Here is a 17696-nt window from a genome sequence, read left to right as displayed (position 1 = left end):
TTGGCTGTCTTGGAATTTACTCCAGTTGTTTTATAGGCACCTGTTAGCTGCTTTTTCTACAATGAGGATTTCAGTACAGACTACAAACAATATTAATACTAATGTATCATAAGTAAACTTGTCAATCAACAGTTTCCTCACCTGTCTGCTCCTTAGGGTAGAATCCCTCTCTCTCCCATGGTCTTGGGACTCCTTCCCTCCCTCAACCACCAGGACTATGGGTCTGGAAGCTCCAAATATAAAAGTTTCCCTAAGTTCTTTAACTTTAACATCTGTCCCTAGTCTGTATCTGTCTTGGTGGGGTTCCACATGGCTGGTAGACATCCAGGCATCAGCTGTGTACTACAAACTGCTCCACAGCAGCCCCAAGTAGTTCACAAAACCAGAAAGCCTAATTCCAGCACTCAGGAGGCAGAGGCAGAGGCAGAGGTAGAGGCATCTCTGTGAGTTCCAGGTTAGCCTAGTCTACAGAGCTAGTCCCAGAACAGGTTCCAAAACAATACAGAGAAAGAAAAGAATAATAAAAAATAAATAAATAAACAAACAAACAGAAAGCCCTAGACCGGCTGAAAAATGATGTGGACCAATCCAACCAACATACCAACATGACTGCTCCCCATCTTTTGTGCTGGGTCAACAAACCAGATCCCTCTGATGAATACCTCATTGCCCGAACCCTTTCCCGACCTTTGATTAATACTCCAGTCTCCCTGGGCCTGATAATGACATCCTCATTTCAGCAGGAAGCAGTTGAAGAAGAGAATATATATCCCTTGTCCTCAACAAAGGCTGGGATGTTCAATCCAAAGGAAACTCCCTAACAAAGGGGACAAAATGGCTATATATAGAATGCCTATTGGCATACCTGGCTTCTTCATTATCAGAAAGGTACCTGTTGAAACCAAACAGACCAAGATCTATCAACAGGTAGATCATTAGCTAAAATAGTTCTACAATGTGATAGGCACTCAACATGGTCTATATAAAACAAAGAGGTGGCTTTTAAGAAAAATTTGTATTTTCTATGCTAACCAATCAGACATAGAGAAAAGCTAGTCACAATGCAAATTTTGTCTCTCACCAAATAGAAAATGCTCCAATACTTGCCCTCTGCTGCCATTATCAGCTCATACAGCAGATATAAATGACCATTCCCTATCAAGATTTGAAAGAGATACATAAGACTAGGGGGGGAATGAAGGATTAGCCTGACTCCAACCTAAAACTGGAAGCCATTTTGTTATAAGGTCAGAACAAGTATATTTCTGTTTGCTGCAAAACTCAAAGTGCTCCCCATCCTATATTCACACCTTTATATACTCTGATAAAATATGTGCTGCCAAATAATTTCGAAATTCCTCTGGAACTCCCAACCCTTGAAAACCCCCTAGGCCTTGCAGTTTTAAGGGGCTATATAAGCCCCACTTTTTCCTATGTTCAATGCTCTATTTTCAAACCCTGTTTTGGGGAGATAGCCCTGTCTGACACAGAAAATAAAGTTTGTTTAATTTGACCAAAGACTTCGGGTACCGGTCTTTACTCTCTTCCTATGGGATTAACAGGAGGTGTAAGAAAGATGGGCTCACTGGCCAATCAGTACAAACAACTACAACAATGAGCGGCTCAGTCAGAGACCTTATCTCAAAACTGCAGAGTGAAAAGTAGCCAAAAACTGACATGGACCTCTGGTCTCCATATGTTCATGCACAGGCATACAAACCCTCTACATTAGTATGCGCACGCGTGCACACACACACACCTTCTGCAGGCAAACCCTCTACATAAGCATGCGTGCACGTGCACATACACACCCGCACACCCCTTCCCTGTACTAGGAAAATGACAAATCTTTGCAGTCCACAACTTTAAGCAACTAGCCAATTGGAAAAGGCATATTTCTGCTTCTATGGAACATTTTGCTGACCTCTTTAAGCTGTTCTGTGCTGCCCCAGGATGCTGAGCGCTTATGAGACCCTTTCTTCTTTTCGGCATATTCTTCAGCCCATGCACTCTCGGTCTATTGTAGAGGGAAAAAAAGTTATTTTAAGAAAAAGTATTTAACAATGTTGCATCAGATTTTTTTTCTATTAAATATTGTATGCTACATCAAAATTATAAGTATTATTACAACATATTTTAATTTTTGAAGATTTTATTATTTTACTTGTGTAAGTGTCTTGCCTGCATGTATATATATGCATGCACCTTGTGTGTGCTTATGGATAATTTTGAGTTACCATGTGGGTACAAGAACAGTACTCTTAAGCACCAAGCCATGTCTCCAGCACATTTTAAATTTCACAAACTACCCAAAAGCCTCTTTGCACTAGTTAATTATAATAAATACTTTAACCTCTTTCGTTTCCAATACTAATAAGGTCGGCCTTTACAAATCTAAAAGTATAGAGCAGAGTATAAATATAAAGGCACAGTAACAGTAGTTAATATTCCTGTGTTCTTAGGCTGGGTGTGGTAGTATATGCCTTTAATCCCAGCACTCTGGAGGCAGAGGCAGGCGAATCTCTGTGAGTTCTAGGCCAGCCTGGTCTACCAAGCAAGTACCAAAGAAATACTGTCTCAAACTCTCCCCTCCCCCCCCCCAAAAAAAGAAAAGAAAATATGCTCAACCTCATGAATAATATGAGAAATCAAGCTTAAACTGACCTATGACTGGGAAAAATTTGATAACATAAACATTCCTACAATTGTTGGTGAAGGTATAAATTAGGACAGTCTTTTGAGACTTTGGCAGCTGGTGTCAGTTATAAGTCACATACTGCTTGACAATTCAACTCCTCTTCTGGTAACTTACCTTGCAGATATATAAAGTGTTCATCTCTGTGCATGTGTATGCACCTATATGTTCATGTGGAAGGGGGGACATGTGTGGAAGCCAGAGGACAGCTTCAACTAAAAATTGCTCAGGAGCATTTCATCTTATTTTTTGAGATACTTTATTATTGCCTTGAGACTCACCAAACAGGCAATGCTGGCTAGCCAGCAAATCCAGCACCCTCAGCACCAGATTACAAGCATGTGCCACCACTACCAGCTTTTTTTTTTTTTTTTTCTTTTTTTTTTTTTTTTTTTTTCCTCTCCAGTTATTCAAGGCAGAGTTTCTCTGTGTAGTCCTAGCTGTCCTGAAATTCACTCTGTAGACCAGACTGGCCTCAAACTCACAGATCTGCCTGCCTCGGACACCCCAGTGCTGGGACTTAGGCATGAGCCACCACTACCTGGCCACTACCACTTTTTTTACTTTGGTTCTGGAGCTCAAATTCAGGTCCTTACATTTGCATAACAAGCGCATTACCCACTGAGCTATTTATCTCCCTGTCCCCCAAATACACACCTTTAGAAAGCAAAGCCTTTACAAAATTCCTTCTAGCACCATTCTTGAGTAAAAGACCTGACTGATACAAACAAACTGATGGTGTGAAAGAAAATGGCCCCCAAATTAAGAGGCACTGTAGGTAGGCTTAACTTTGTTGGAGTGGGTATGGCCTTGTTGGAGGAAATGAATCCCTATGGGGGCAGGCTTTTTAAGTTCCCTATCCTCAGCATACAAGCCTGTGTCTCAGTTGACTTCCTGTTGCCTGAAAGATGCAGGACTCTCAGCTACTTCAGCATCACATCTGTCTGCATGCCACCATGCTCCCCACAATGATGATAATGAACTTAACCTCTGAAACTGTAAGCGGGAGAGTTGCTGTGGTCATGGTGTCTTTTCACAGTAATGAAAACCCTAAAATACATGCCATATTTATTTAGGCTTGGCTCCACGTTTTCAACAGGATCCTATTCAACTATTGAAAAAAATGAACATGAGAATATGATATATATAAACACTCTTTAAATGTACTTAGTAAAAAAATGCAAGACTTAATATGGTGTGTATGGAAACCGTCTACCACCTGGAACTGTTAACCGAAAATATACATGTTAAATAAACTATCTCTGTAAGAATATACGCAGGATCAGGGATGGGTGTGGCTCAACTTGTGGAGTGCTTACCTAGCATGCAAAGGCCCTGAGTTTGTGCCTTTTCAACACTGCATAAATCAGACTGGTGGTTCACTCAAACCTCAGGAGGTAAAGGTGGGAAGATTATAAGTAAGTTCAAGGTCATCTTTAGCCACATAGGGAGTTAGAAGCCATCCCTTGATGGAGTATCACATGGCTTTCTGTTATATTTTGTTTCTAAAGAATATTCATGGTACCAAAAGAAACCGATTATTATTTGCCCCTTGTTGGGAAAAGACTCTGCAGTGTACTTTTCTGTACCTCTTGAACTTTTTCCTATATACATATATATTTATTCAAAGCAATAGTGTTTCAAAAATTACTGTTCAGTTTGGCAATTTGGGTATTCTTAACATACTACTTACTTACTAACTATAAAATGGTCTACTTTTAGATGGAAATAAAAATGAAAGTTTTTTCTAAAATCAAGAAATTGTGATCCTAACTAGTCATCTGCCCAGGCCAGGCTTCCCTACATTGAAGAGAACTGTACTCTGACAATGGATCCTAAACACTGAATCTCAAGACTCAGTTCAGACAGTGACCACCATGCCACTCTAAATTCTACTTCCCATTGGGACCTCCAAATGCCACTATAGGCTCTATGTCAATTGCCAAAACACCTGTAACACCAGGCATAGTGGCACCCAAAAGGGGCATTCTCTGAGCTTGAGGCCAGCCTGATCTACATAGGGAGTTGTAGGCCAGCCAAGGATACATAGTAAGACTTTGTCTCAAAAACAAAACCCCCAAAACAACAAAAATACCCATCACAAAGACCAACCTACAAATGAAACCACAGAGCATAAAGTATCCACACTAAACAAAAACAAAGCTAATGGTGTTCAGTACTAAATTTTTTAAATATTAAAATAGGATAATTATGCAGCATAATTCACAGGGTTCAGTGAATACATGTTGGTATCAAAAAATAAGACTAAATGCTACACCAGTTATAAAATGTGACACCTCAGAGAAGTTATTTATCCCTTATGAATTTTATTTCTATTCTGAAAAGAGATGAATTACAGAAACTGATATGTCATTTATTAACAGTGTATGTTAATAGGTATGGGTATGTATAACAGTGTCACAGAGCTATGTGGACATCAGAAGACAACTTATAGGAGCTGGTTCTCCCCTTCCACCATGAGGGTCTGAGGGATTGAATTCAAGCCATTAGGCTCTGTTGGCAAGCATCTTTACCCACTGAGCCATCATGCTGGCCCAGAAATAGATATCTGTAAGCTTTAAACTAGCATGGAGGCAGGACATGTAAGGAGGAGGCTGGGCCAACAAGGAGTGTAGCATCTGGCGATCACCACCTGTGTATTAGCTCTTCTACCAGAAAATGCTTGATCAGTATCTGTAGTTCCAGTTTCAAAACAAAGTAGTAGCAAATTTGCAGTTTTCTTTGAATTATTTATCAGAAGACAGCAATGAGTCAAGAGACTGGCTGAGTGCAAGCAGTGCTGCTCTTAGGACCCTAAACCTCAAATAAACAGAAATTATTAACACAGGCACCTGCTGCTCCAAGTAATTGAACAAAGCTCAGAACATGGAGTAAAAGGTCAGCTTTTGTCTGTTCTTCCCCAGAAGACTGTGGTTAAATTCAATTTACCTAATGGTGCCAAAAAATTCATGTTGGACATTTGCAACCCATCATCATAGGAAATTTTATTGCAAACCTAAAAGAAGGTTTAGGACAGCAAGTAAAAACAATAATTTATTTTTAAGCTGGAGATGGTGGTGCACAACCTTAGTTCCAGCATTTGGGAGGTAGAGGCATGAGAGCATTTTGAGGCCAGCCTTGTCTACAGAGAGTTCCGGGACAGCCAGGCCATACAGAGAAGAAACCCTGTCTTGAAAAACAAAACAAATCAAGAATAACTTGTTTTGGAGACTGGGGCATACAGTTTGGTCTCCTATGAACTGTTTCTGTCTGGTTATGAAGAAAAATCAGTACCATTCTTTACAGCATCTCTTTGAAGTTATGTAGAGGTTAATAAAGAAGCAACAAATGATAAAAATAGAACAAAACTGGTAACTGAATTCTTCTGTCAACTAGAACTGAGTGGCATGCAGGCACTTTCACTGTGGCAAAAAATTTGTGATTTGAGCACTTAAGAGTACATTCCTATTTACAAGTATCTAGAAATATACTGATGAACATTCGGGAGAATCATTTCATTGTGGAAAAATTCAAGATTTCTTAAAGTTGCTGAATTAAACAAAAGACTTCTACAGAAAACAATAAAAGGAAACAAGTAGATCTCTCTGGGACCGGTGACCCCTCTTCTCTCTGCACTATGGTATAAGTAAAGGAACTTCTCTCTATGCAATCATGGATCTTGCAGCAATTACAGATCTCATGAACAATATAATTTTGATACAATGATTTACATAACACATAAGGGGAACATTCATTTTCAACAAGTTTTCCAAATGCTAGAGATCATGGGATATGTGTGGATAGGAAGATGCTAACACATACCTTCTAGAATAGTGAAGGGAATGAACTCAGAGGCAATATCACTTTTCTGGGAGATGTCTTAGATGAAATTCAAGCAAGAATGCTATAGAACATGGCTTCCATTAATATAAAACCAAACAAAGAGACCAAAAAAAAAAAAAAAAAAAAAAAAAGGAGAACCCACAGGAAACTGTTGATAGGGTTGGGTTCATAGATTATTATCCACAGTTGTCTTCCTACAATATACCCATACCTGTCTCCATAGTTTTTGGATGTAGGTATCTCAATGGCTTCAACATTACTTGTCTATAAGAGCCATGGTCTGTCTGTTTCAATGTTCTAGCATCCTCTCAACTTCAGTGAGGTACTTTTTAACTTTTTTGATCCCTGAACCTGCAACTTCAGCACATTGTTAGTAACCTTTTACATCACCTTGCAGCTGTGACTCACAAAACACTCTAAGTAAGATAGTCTTCCTGAAGTGGCTAGTGCCGGACATCATATGTTCAAAACTGTCTATTCTGTCCTAGCCAATGGAATGAAGCTTCTCTGAATAACTGTATAGGCTGTAGTTTCTAATTAGTGTTTTTTTAATGCAAAAAAAAAAAAATTGCCAACAAAATCGTTAAATGGTCAAAAATAACATTATACAGTTAAATATAATTTAAAATTTTTGAGCTGTATGTGTGTTTACATGTGTGCATGTGCCAGCTTTGTGTTTACTGTTGCAGATACCTCAGGACTTGACTACTATACTGGGAAGCATGTTCAGCTATGTCCTAAACTGCTGCTTCTTGGCTGTCAGCTTCTCTTTGTGTTCAGTGAGCTGGTGGTGCATGGCTCTCATATTCTTGGGTCACAAGTGTAGGAGCTTGTATTTCTTGTCCTTGCACAATTTCTTGAGGTTTCCTGAGTCTGGCTAATGACAAGGAAAATACAGGAGACATATGTGTGGACAACGTGGATCTTGGAGAGCGTCAATGTGCAGTTGACCTGACACAATGAGTGTCAAACTGACACATAAACAGTGTGCTGCTGGTACAGCCACCTTCTGCTCCCCCTTCAGCAGCTCCTCCTCCTAGTCCTGTAATTCGCCTTGGGCCCATTCTGCTGCTTGCCACTGCCACTCCACTTGAGACCAGGTATCTCACTGAAGCCAGAGCTCACTGATTCAGGCACACAGGATAGTCAGCAGGTTCTAAGGACTCTGCCTCCCCATCTACACTGAGATTATAGATGCATGCTGCTAAACAATACTGAGCTGTGCACAGCAGGTTCTGTGGAATATGAATTAAGGTTCTTTACTGCGTCCTCTATGCCCCTTTAAAACTTAATATTACAATAAAACTTTTTATTATAATTTTAATTTTTTTATTTTTATGTGCATCTGTGTTTGACCTGCATGCTCCAGTGAGAGAATCAGATTCACTGGAATTGAAGTTACAGGCAGCTGTGAGCTGCCAAGTAGGTGGTGGGAATTAAACCTGGGTCCTCTGAAATAGCAGTCAATACCCTTAACTGCTGAGCCATCTCTCTAGCCCCATAATTTTAGAGCAGTACAGATTTTTACTAGTTAACTTATAGTTAACTTGAAATATATGCCAATAAGAAATATATATATACACATATATATGTGTGTGTTTTTCAAGACAGGGATTCTCTATGAAACATCCCTGGCTGTCCTGGAACTCACTTTGTAGACCAGGCTGACCTCAAACTCAGGAGATCTGCCTGCCTCTGCCTCCTGAGTGCTGGGATTAAAGGTGTGCACCACCACCACCACCACCACCACCACCTGGGATAATAAATTTTTATTAGTTTCCCTTCCAAAGGGCCTCTATAACAAAAGGGACCTCTGTTTAAAAGAAAAAAAAAAAAAAGAAAAGAAAAAAAAAAGGTATTCAACTATCACTGTATTATTCTTAGAGATTTTACAATCAAGACTGACAGCTGACAGTGTTGAGAGTTATATACTTGCTTATTTGTGCCCTTAATATTCCTAATTTATGGGCACTGAGAATATGAGGTTTACAGGTTAATCCAAGGCCCAGTGACTACTGAAAAGGCTTTCTCAACTATGTCCATAGAGCAAGCTCATAGCACAGTATGCTCTTACTAATACTGCAGGAGACCCTAGCCCATGGACCCTGAGATAGTAGAGAGGTTTAAGCAAACCCAAACACACACACAAATGACATGTTACTATGGAGAAAAGCCAAATGGAAACTGTACTGTACTAATTTTCCTCACTGCTTTGTACCAAGTATAGCAGTTACAGATTTTAAATAAGGAGTTCTATGGAAGTCTTTTAACTATTTCAGGGGAAAACAAAAACAAAAACAAAAATGCTTTGTGAGGAAAAGACTCATTTCATTTCTTTCCTTTAGTTGGCCCTGGAGTAGAAGCCTCAGAGCAACCAACCCCAAACCCCAACCATTTGACCTAATGGAAGGACTTGGCTACAAGAGTATCCTACCAGAAAACACAACTCTGCAGGAATACCTGGAAGCCTAGAAATCCACATCCCAAACTGTGTGTGGTTGCCTTTGAAAAAAAAATGACTCTCTTCAAAAATTCTGGGATGCATTGTTAGCAACTACTAATGGTGTAAGCTTGAAATCCACAATGGAGACACCAATTGGCTGATTCCCAGCAATATTAAGTGCTTAAAGTCTTTCATTTTCCATTAACAATAGGCAATACTGTGCTGCTGGTGCACTGCTTTGCAAAGCTCCGTCGGCACTTACTATGTCAGGTGTAACCCTGAGAAAACAGCAACAGTAAGGCAGACAAATCTTCACCTCACCGGGAATCACTATCTAGTAATTATGAAAAACAATGGATACAGAATTATACAGAGATTTAATTAATTATGTGATAAGTAATACCTTAAAAAGAACTTCTAACTAGCATGCAATCATGAAATGCCTGTACAATATTGACTTCAATTCTTTTCTTTTCTTTCTTTCTTTCTTTCTTTCTTTCTTTCTTTCTTTCTTTCGGTTTATCGAGACAAGGTTTCTCTGTAGTTTTGGAGCCTGTCCTGGAACTCACGCTGTCTGGAACTCAGAGATCCAAGTGTCTCTGCCTCCCAAGTGTTGGAATTAAAGGCATGCACCACCACTGCCCAGTTGGACTTCAATTCTTTAACTATAAATCATTTTGAGTGACTTTCTAAGATCCCTTTAATGAATCAGTTTTATAAACGTAAAAGAACGAAACTTCACTTTCAGCCTTCCATTTTGAGATGTTTGCATTTATGTATATTTATAATGGGGGCAGTGAACAAGCTTAATAAAGGCACACTGCTGACAACTTGTATTTTATTCCCAGAGTCATATTAAGGTGGAAAGAGAGAATGAACTCTACAAAGCTGTGCTCTCATTTCTATATGTACTCTATGGCATAAACAGATACCCACACTAAATTAAAAAAAGAATTATCAGCAATATAATATAGTTTCCCAATACATGATGGATATTTTTGACACAAAAATGTTAAATTCTTTGCAGAGCACTCCTATTACAAATTTAAGTCCAAAGTCCAGATATAAAAATATTGTGAAATTCTAACCTAACTTCTAATTTAAAAATGGGGAAAAGTACAACCACAATTATCTGTCTGTATATGAATTACCTCTGAGAACTTTTTAAAATGGACATTCCAAGTTGAAACATAACTCAGCAGACAATCTGGACACTAGACCAGGTGACCTGCACTTCAGATATGCTTCTGAGGAGATTCTGATGTGCACTGAATGCTTCAGAGTAGAACAAGGAAGGAAAACCTACCTGTGTAGCTTTGTCCCTCATGCAGGGCGTGGCTTGACCTCGACTATCTCGGGGCCAGTGCCCAGAAAGGTAAGGAGCTGCAAGCGTATCCAGGGAGGAAGTGCGCCTGATAATGCTGGAGGGGCTTGAGGAAGGTGGGCGTGTCTTGTCACCTAGGTATAAAGCAAATGTATTTTTTTAAAAAGTTTAGGAGGAAAAGAAAAAACTAAGTTTTACACTTTATATAAGTTCTTTAAATATGTAAAAGCAAACAAACAGGAATGAGCTAAAGTGCAAAACCCAGGCTCAACCCAAAACATAACCACAGAAACAAAAGGTACCACAAAAACACAACTCACAGTTAATAAATGCTGTTAGTTCATAACCTTTACCTTTCAGCCTAACATTTCTCTTTAACAACTACCTATGTAGAACTCTAACTCTGAGAAGACTAGTGTGAATAAAGACTCTTAAAAACCACAGTGTAAAAGTTCTCAACTGTAGAGGTATGGGCAGAGAGCTACCCTCGCCAATAAAGCCTGATGACCTGAGAAACCACAGGAAAAGATGGAAGGGAAGAATCAACTACACAAAGTTGCCTTTGGATCTTCACATGCACACACTCTGGGACATGTGTTTGTCTATACAATCCTGTCATGATACATATACATAATAATAAATAATTTTAAAAGGACTCCTAGGGTTGGACATACAGCTCAGCAATAAATAAAGCACATAGCTAATACGCATGAGACCCTATAGTTGATCCGACTTCAACTACATAAATAAAAACAAAAGTAAAAGCAGGTGGTGGTGGCTGCACAAGATTTTAATTCCAGCACTCAGGAGGCAGAGGCAGGCAGATCTCTGTGAGTTCAAGGTCACACTGGTCTACAAAGTGAGTTCCAACACAGGCTCCAAAGCTACAGAGAAACCCTATCTCGAACCACCCCCCCCCCAAAAAAAAGTAAAAAGACAACTCAACAGATACATAAAACATTAAAGTTTAAAAGATGTAGGCTAGGGATGATAGCACAAGTCTTTTAATCCCAGCACCTGGTAGGCTGAGGCAGGAGGATCTCTGTGAGTTTAAAGTCAAACAGGTCTGCAACACAAGTTCTAGGCCAGCAAAGGCTACATAGAAAGCTCCTGTCTGAAAACAAATACCAAAAACCAAAAAAAGAGGAGGGGCTAAAAGAATGAATTAGGGAACTGAGAGATGTAAAAGAAATTAATTAAAAAGGTAACACAAACATGAAATAAAAATACAAATGGGACTTAAACGGAAGCAGGAAACTGAGATATTTATTGCAATGTATACAAAATGTTAAATTCAAGAAGATAATATTCAAAAGGATAATGATTGTTTTCCAGAACTGATGAAAGATATGTATGGTATTCAGAATGAAACTGAAGCAGGATCTAGACAAACCATGGTGAAACTACATACTCCTTCAGATTAAAAACAAAAAAACAAACAAAAGCAAACAGAAAACCATTAAAGCCACACAAGAGGAAAATGATGACTAGTTCTGTCTGCAAGAGCAGAGGGCAAAGGCTGAAGATAGAGATAACTTCATAGAATAAGATAACAATTTAAATTTGATACAAGATGGCTCAGCAAGTAAGGCATTTGTCACCAAACCTGGCAACCGTTCAATTCCCAGGGCCCACATGCTGAAAGCAGAAAACTGACTCACTCCCTCAAGTTGTTCACCAACCTCCATACATCTGCTATGATACACGCCCATGCACACACTCCCTCACACATATGCAACACAGAGGATGAAACCTTGATAATCAGACAAAGATGACTAACAATCAAAGACAATCCCTGGCAAAATTATTTTTTGAGGAAAATAACACAGAAAGAAGGAAACTAAATGAAGAGTCTAAGAAACACCAGAACCAACTGAGCAGTAAGCATGTGCAAAAGGTATTTGCTGTAACACAACACACAGTAACCACTAATTCTGAGATCAAAAACAGAATCAAACCAAAGTATTAGATGACAATAGGAGAAGTAAGAATAAAGAAAAAACAACAACGACAACATAGGATTCAGCCTGGGGAGTGTTTAACTGTTGGCACCAACCCTGAAAACACAGTGTGCATGCGCCAATATTCAGCTTCAAACTTCTACTTCATGTTAAATTTCCCCTAATGCTTGTTGGCCCCAAGAACTCAGCTGCTTTTTATCTTCTAAATGCCCTTGACCATGTGTGAACCAAAACTAGGGTTTCTTCAGAATCACAAGCGAACTCTCCATAAACAAACTGAAGGGACTGAACCAGAATGAGGGGGAGAAGGCAAGCCCTAAGAATGGCATCACAGGGCACATGAGAGAGGCAGGTGTTAATGGGAGGGAGGACTACAGAAGGGAGACATTTACCACAAAAAGGAAAGAGTAACACTTTTAATATGTAAATACAAAGTGATTAGAGTATCAAAGGGATTACAGAACCTGATCCAAATTTAATCATTAATAACCTCTTTCTTCACATCTGTGTATCATGTATTTAGCACCAGTTGAACAGGCATTTTCCCCATTTGAAAACCCAGGCATGGTAGGCATGGGCTGGAGGGAGGAGACAGACAATTACTTGCTACCTGAGTGGCCAGCTACTTGCTATAATATTAAGATTTGAATCCAAGTTTCTTAGGGTTCTTCAAACCAATGCACATTCCTGGACCCCACTCTAAATCTATCAAATCAAAATCTATATATAGGGAGTAAGGTGGTGGTGGTGGCAGCGCACACCTTTAATCCCAGCACTCAGGAGGCAAAGGCAGGCCGATTTCTGAAGAGACCAGCCTGGCCTACAGAGTGAGTTCCAGGACAGCCCTGACTATCCTAGACTCACTCTATAGACTAGGCTGACCTTGAACTCAGAGATCTGCCTGCCTCTGCCTGCAGAGTGCTGGGACTAAAGGCATGTACATTTTTAAAATGGTTAGAAAAAGAATCAACTTATTCTTAAATACAGAAAAAACTTGCATAAAAATCAAATTTTAGTGTCTATAAATAAATTTTTACTGAAACACAGACATTTGCATATTGTGCCTGCTTGCTTCTGTGTTGTGAAGACAATGTTAGGAATATGCAGCAAGACCTTATACAGGGCTCTCACAGCCCCACAGTGCTGCTCAGTGTTTGGTCACAGTGACAAAGTTACGCTGTGCATAACTTATCTGTACAGAACGCCATATTCAAGGATGGCAATGTAAAACATCCACATAGGCTCCTCGCGCTGCTCTGAGAAGTGTGGAAGAACCTAGCTGGAAGAAGTGGGGTCAGTAGGGGGCCCTGAGGGTTACAGTCCTGACAGTTCGCTGCTGTCTACTTCTTGATCTTTCCAGATATGAGCAGGCTTCTGCAGCCACCAACCCAATCTCCAGCCAAGATGGACTGCATAATCTCAAACTGTGCTAAATAAATTCTCCTTCACTACTTCTTTTATGCACTTCATAACAACGAGAGTAACCAATACAGAAGATAACAGTAAAATCGCATTTTAGGACAGTTTTAACAAGTGAGCATTGTGCAACTGATTTGTGATACAGAGCTCTGAAACAAAATAAAGCAAAATGTTACCCCCCCCAAAAAAAAAAAAAAAACCTTCCCTTTTCTACTAAGAAATGTCTAGGCTCAGCAGGATTAAAAGCACTTGCCACCAAACGTACCAACTGGAGCTTAATCCCTGGAACCCACACGATGGAAGGACTCTGGTAAATTGCCCTCAGACTACCTGCATACTCTGGCAGACAGACAGCACCCCCCCCCACCCACACACACACACTCACACACACTAATGAATTTAATTACATTTAGAAAATTCATGAACTAAAAACGTATGAACATTCATTTAAGCATCTACATTACTAAATAATGTGCTGGCTAGTTTTTGTGTCAATTTGACACAATCTAGAGTCACTGGAGAGAAGGGAACCTCAACTGAGAAAATGCCTCCATAAAATCTGGCTGTAGACAAGCCTGCAGGGTATTTTCTTAGTGACTGATGGAGAGAACCAGGGCCACTGTGGTGGTCCTGTGTTCTGTAAGAAAGCAGGCTGGACAAGCCACGAGGAGCAAGTCAGTAAGCAGCATTCCTCCATGGCCTCTGCATCAGATCCTGCCTCCAGGTTCCTGCCCTGTCCTGACTTCCTTCAATGATTAACAGTGATGTAGAAATGTAAGCCAAATAAATAAAGCCCTTCCTCCCCAACTTGCTTTTGGTCATGGTGTTTCATCGCATTTGGCACTAAGACAGTGACAAATAAAATAACTAGTAAATACTGCATGCCTGGCACTGATGTTGGCTCTAAGAAATAGTGAGGAAAAGATAAAGAGTGTGAAAGCTGTGCTAGCACTCTTCAAGTCACCACTCCTCAAACTACCACAACTCACTCAGTGCAAAATCGTGGCCAGGCATGTCTCTAGGTTCCTGCCCAATTTGAGTCCTAACTTCAGTGATGAACAGCACTGTGGAAGTGTACGCCAAATAAAACCTTTCCTCTCCAACTTGCTTCTTGTCAAATATCCCTGGATTTTGACTCACTACCTGATTCAGTATAGAGAAGTCTGTGATTTATACTGCCTGACTTTACTGTGTCTTTGTTTTCTTTTCTTTTCTTTTCTTTTCTTTTTTTTTTTTTTTTTTTCCTTTTTCTTTCTCTGTCTTGTTTTCTATAGAAATACCTAATACCTTTTCTCTCTTTCCTGTTTTTCTTTTTCTGGGTCAGGTGAGTGTAACTGTGGTTAATTATGTTTAAGTTTAATCCTAACATGGGCTTTATTTTTTCTTCTTCTTCTCCTTCTTGTAGATAAGATGATGCCTAAGCAGGTCTCTACTTATGGCTCAAGCTACCCTCTGGTTTCAACTTTAAAAAACAGTAAATACAGGGCTACGGGAGGTAAATGGCTGTCACCAAAGCACCTGTCATTCAAATATGAGGACCTGAGTTCATATCTCCATGGGAAAAAAAAACCCTGGCATGTGCTTATAAGTCTAGTGCTGAGAAGGAGACAGAAAGAATCCTGTAGAGCTTGCTGGCCCCAGGCTATCCAAGCACTGAGTTCCAGGATCAGTGAGAGACGTGGCCTCAAAAAATAAGGTGAGGTTAACTAAGCATAACTGCCTATATGCACTCACATGCATATGTGCATATATACATAAGGGCACAAAGGAACACTTAAGATTATAGTAACACTGTTATCATTTTAGTTCTATGTAATGGCCAGTATCTTGCTCTTAAGGCCATGTGTGAGAATACGAAGTATAAAAATTTAGTTACAAAAAACTCATCTGCACTAACAGAATAGTTACAGCAGTTGTGTGCATAATCATCACAAGAGCTGCGTCAACACATCTCAGATAATAATTTGATTTCACTATGGCAATTATTTCACTAAAGCAACGCCTATTGTAAAAAGCTGTCACAGAGAAATCTTGTCTTGAAAAACCAAAAGAACTCTTTCTCCATGTAGATACAACCTTTTTTGGTTTGTTTTTGAGACAGGGTTTCTATGTATTGCTTTGGAGCCTGTCCTGGAACTAGCTTTGTAGATCAGGCTGGCCTTACAGAGATCCACCTGCCTCTGCCTCCCAAGTGCTGGGATTAATTAAAGACGTGCACCACCAATGCTTGGCACATACAACTTCTTATAGCATGTTTTGATTCAACAAAATAGAAATGTCATGTCCATAAAGTTAAGAAAATATGTACCTAAATTACTGTGAGAAATGAAAAGCAGTAAGTATACTTGTTCATATGTGTTCTAACAACATGCCTCTGCCTCCCAAGTGCTGGGATTAAAGGCGTGCACCACCAATGCCTGACACATACAACTTCTTATAGCATGTTTTGATTCAACAAAATAGAAATGTCATATCTATAAAGTTAAGAAAATATGTACCCGAATTACTGTGAGAAATGAAAAGCAGTAAGTACACTTGTTCATATGTGTTCTAACAAAATAATCACTACATGGGATAGTTGCAAGACAGCTAGGTGTCTCATCAAGAGGCAAAAAGAAGATACACAATTATGCAAGCTTGTGTAATGTATGTGTATTCATGGAAAGCTGAACAGGTAACAAAGTTGTCTGGCAAACTTCCTCACTAACAAGATGAGTCACTGCTTCAATGCCCGTCAGCACCCTACTCAAACCAACCTGACAAATGGGCCTGCTTTCATTTCAAAAACTTCCAAGTACCCAAAAGTTAACTTCTACCAAACCTCCCCCGATTATTGGAATTATTGTTTTCATAATCACACAGAGAAAGGAAGAGTTACATATAGTCACAAGTAAAATCCTAAACCAATGAATGAGATGGCTCTGAAAGGATGAATGAAAATACAGCTTAACTCTCTAATGACCACTAAAAGTTAAAAATTTAGAAAAAGTTCATCAGCATGTATTTAAAAAATCACCCTAGCTGCATGCAAAGCAATGCACTTGAAATAAAAACTCCTCATGCTATTTACATCAAGACCGCTTCTCATAAATGATTTGGAATATCGCATTTCCTAAATGGGAGCATGAAGGTCCACGCTCTAAAAGTCTTACAGTTCAACCTGTAAAGGCACTCGCCACCAAGTCTAATAATCTGAGTTTGATCCCAAGACCCACATGGTAGAAGGCAAGAACTGACTTCCACGTGTATGCGCGCACGCAGACACACAACACGTAATTAAATGCAATAAGAAAAATAACTTTAAAAGGGGCTGAAGAGGTGGCTCAATAGTTAAAAGTATATACTGGTCTTGTAAGAGAACTGAATTTAAGTCACAGGAAACACCTCCAACGCCAGGGGACCCAATGCCTCGCCTCCACAGGAACCTGCACTCATGCACAGACCGCCACACAGACACACAAACATATACATAATTTAAAATGATAAGAATAAATCTTCCTTAAAAACTTGTAAAATACTGAACATTTTCTGTTTTGAACCCCACCCCTTGCCTTAAACCACTCATTCAAATTTATTAAAGCCTATCAGACAATGGTAAACCCTGGAAAATATTATAAACAAGTCGCAGCCTGCTGAGAACAGTTTATAGACCTACTTTGTCATTATTCTCTTTCAATGTAAGTTCTGAAAACTGACAACTTTTTGCCCTAATTAATTATAGGGGATATGAGATCTTGAAGAAAACATGACTCTAAGATTCCCAGCTGTATTTATAAACAAAGGCTGTATTTATAAGAAGTCCAGAGGAAGAGCCTCTGACAGCTGAAGAGATCCTTTTACCATGTGGCAGACCATGCTCAGCCCCAATCCCTCTTAAGCCTTGTCAAGAGACAGTCTCCAGTGTGTGCCAAGCCTCCAGGTCCTGTTCTCTGCTTGGGTCACCCACATACCCCTTTCTTCAATTTGGTTAATTCATGTTCAACCTTTCGATCTGTTTCCTCCAGAAAATCT

At 39.6% G+C, this 17696-nt stretch overlaps 1 protein-coding gene across 1 annotated transcript in view; it reads right to left on the bottom strand.

Moving 5' to 3' along the window:
• Positions 1-17696, bottom strand: part of Fam117b (family with sequence similarity 117 member B) — a 74187-nt gene that overhangs the window by 27149 nt on the left and 29342 nt on the right. Inside the window, exons 2-3 of the mRNA XM_051190288.1 lie at positions 10288-10439; positions 1925-2017 (exon numbers count right to left, since the gene is read on the bottom strand). Of these exons, the coding sequence (XP_051046245.1) occupies positions 1925-2017; positions 10288-10439 (245 nt within the window). The remainder of the gene's footprint in view (positions 1-1924; positions 2018-10287; positions 10440-17696) is intronic.

The sequence above is a fragment of the Phodopus roborovskii genome, unplaced genomic scaffold (assembly GCF_943737965.1).
Source record: "Phodopus roborovskii unplaced genomic scaffold, PHOROB, whole genome shotgun sequence".
Lineage (NCBI taxonomy): Eukaryota > Metazoa > Chordata > Mammalia > Rodentia > Cricetidae > Phodopus > Phodopus roborovskii.
This window is presented reverse-complemented; position numbering and strand designations above follow the sequence as displayed.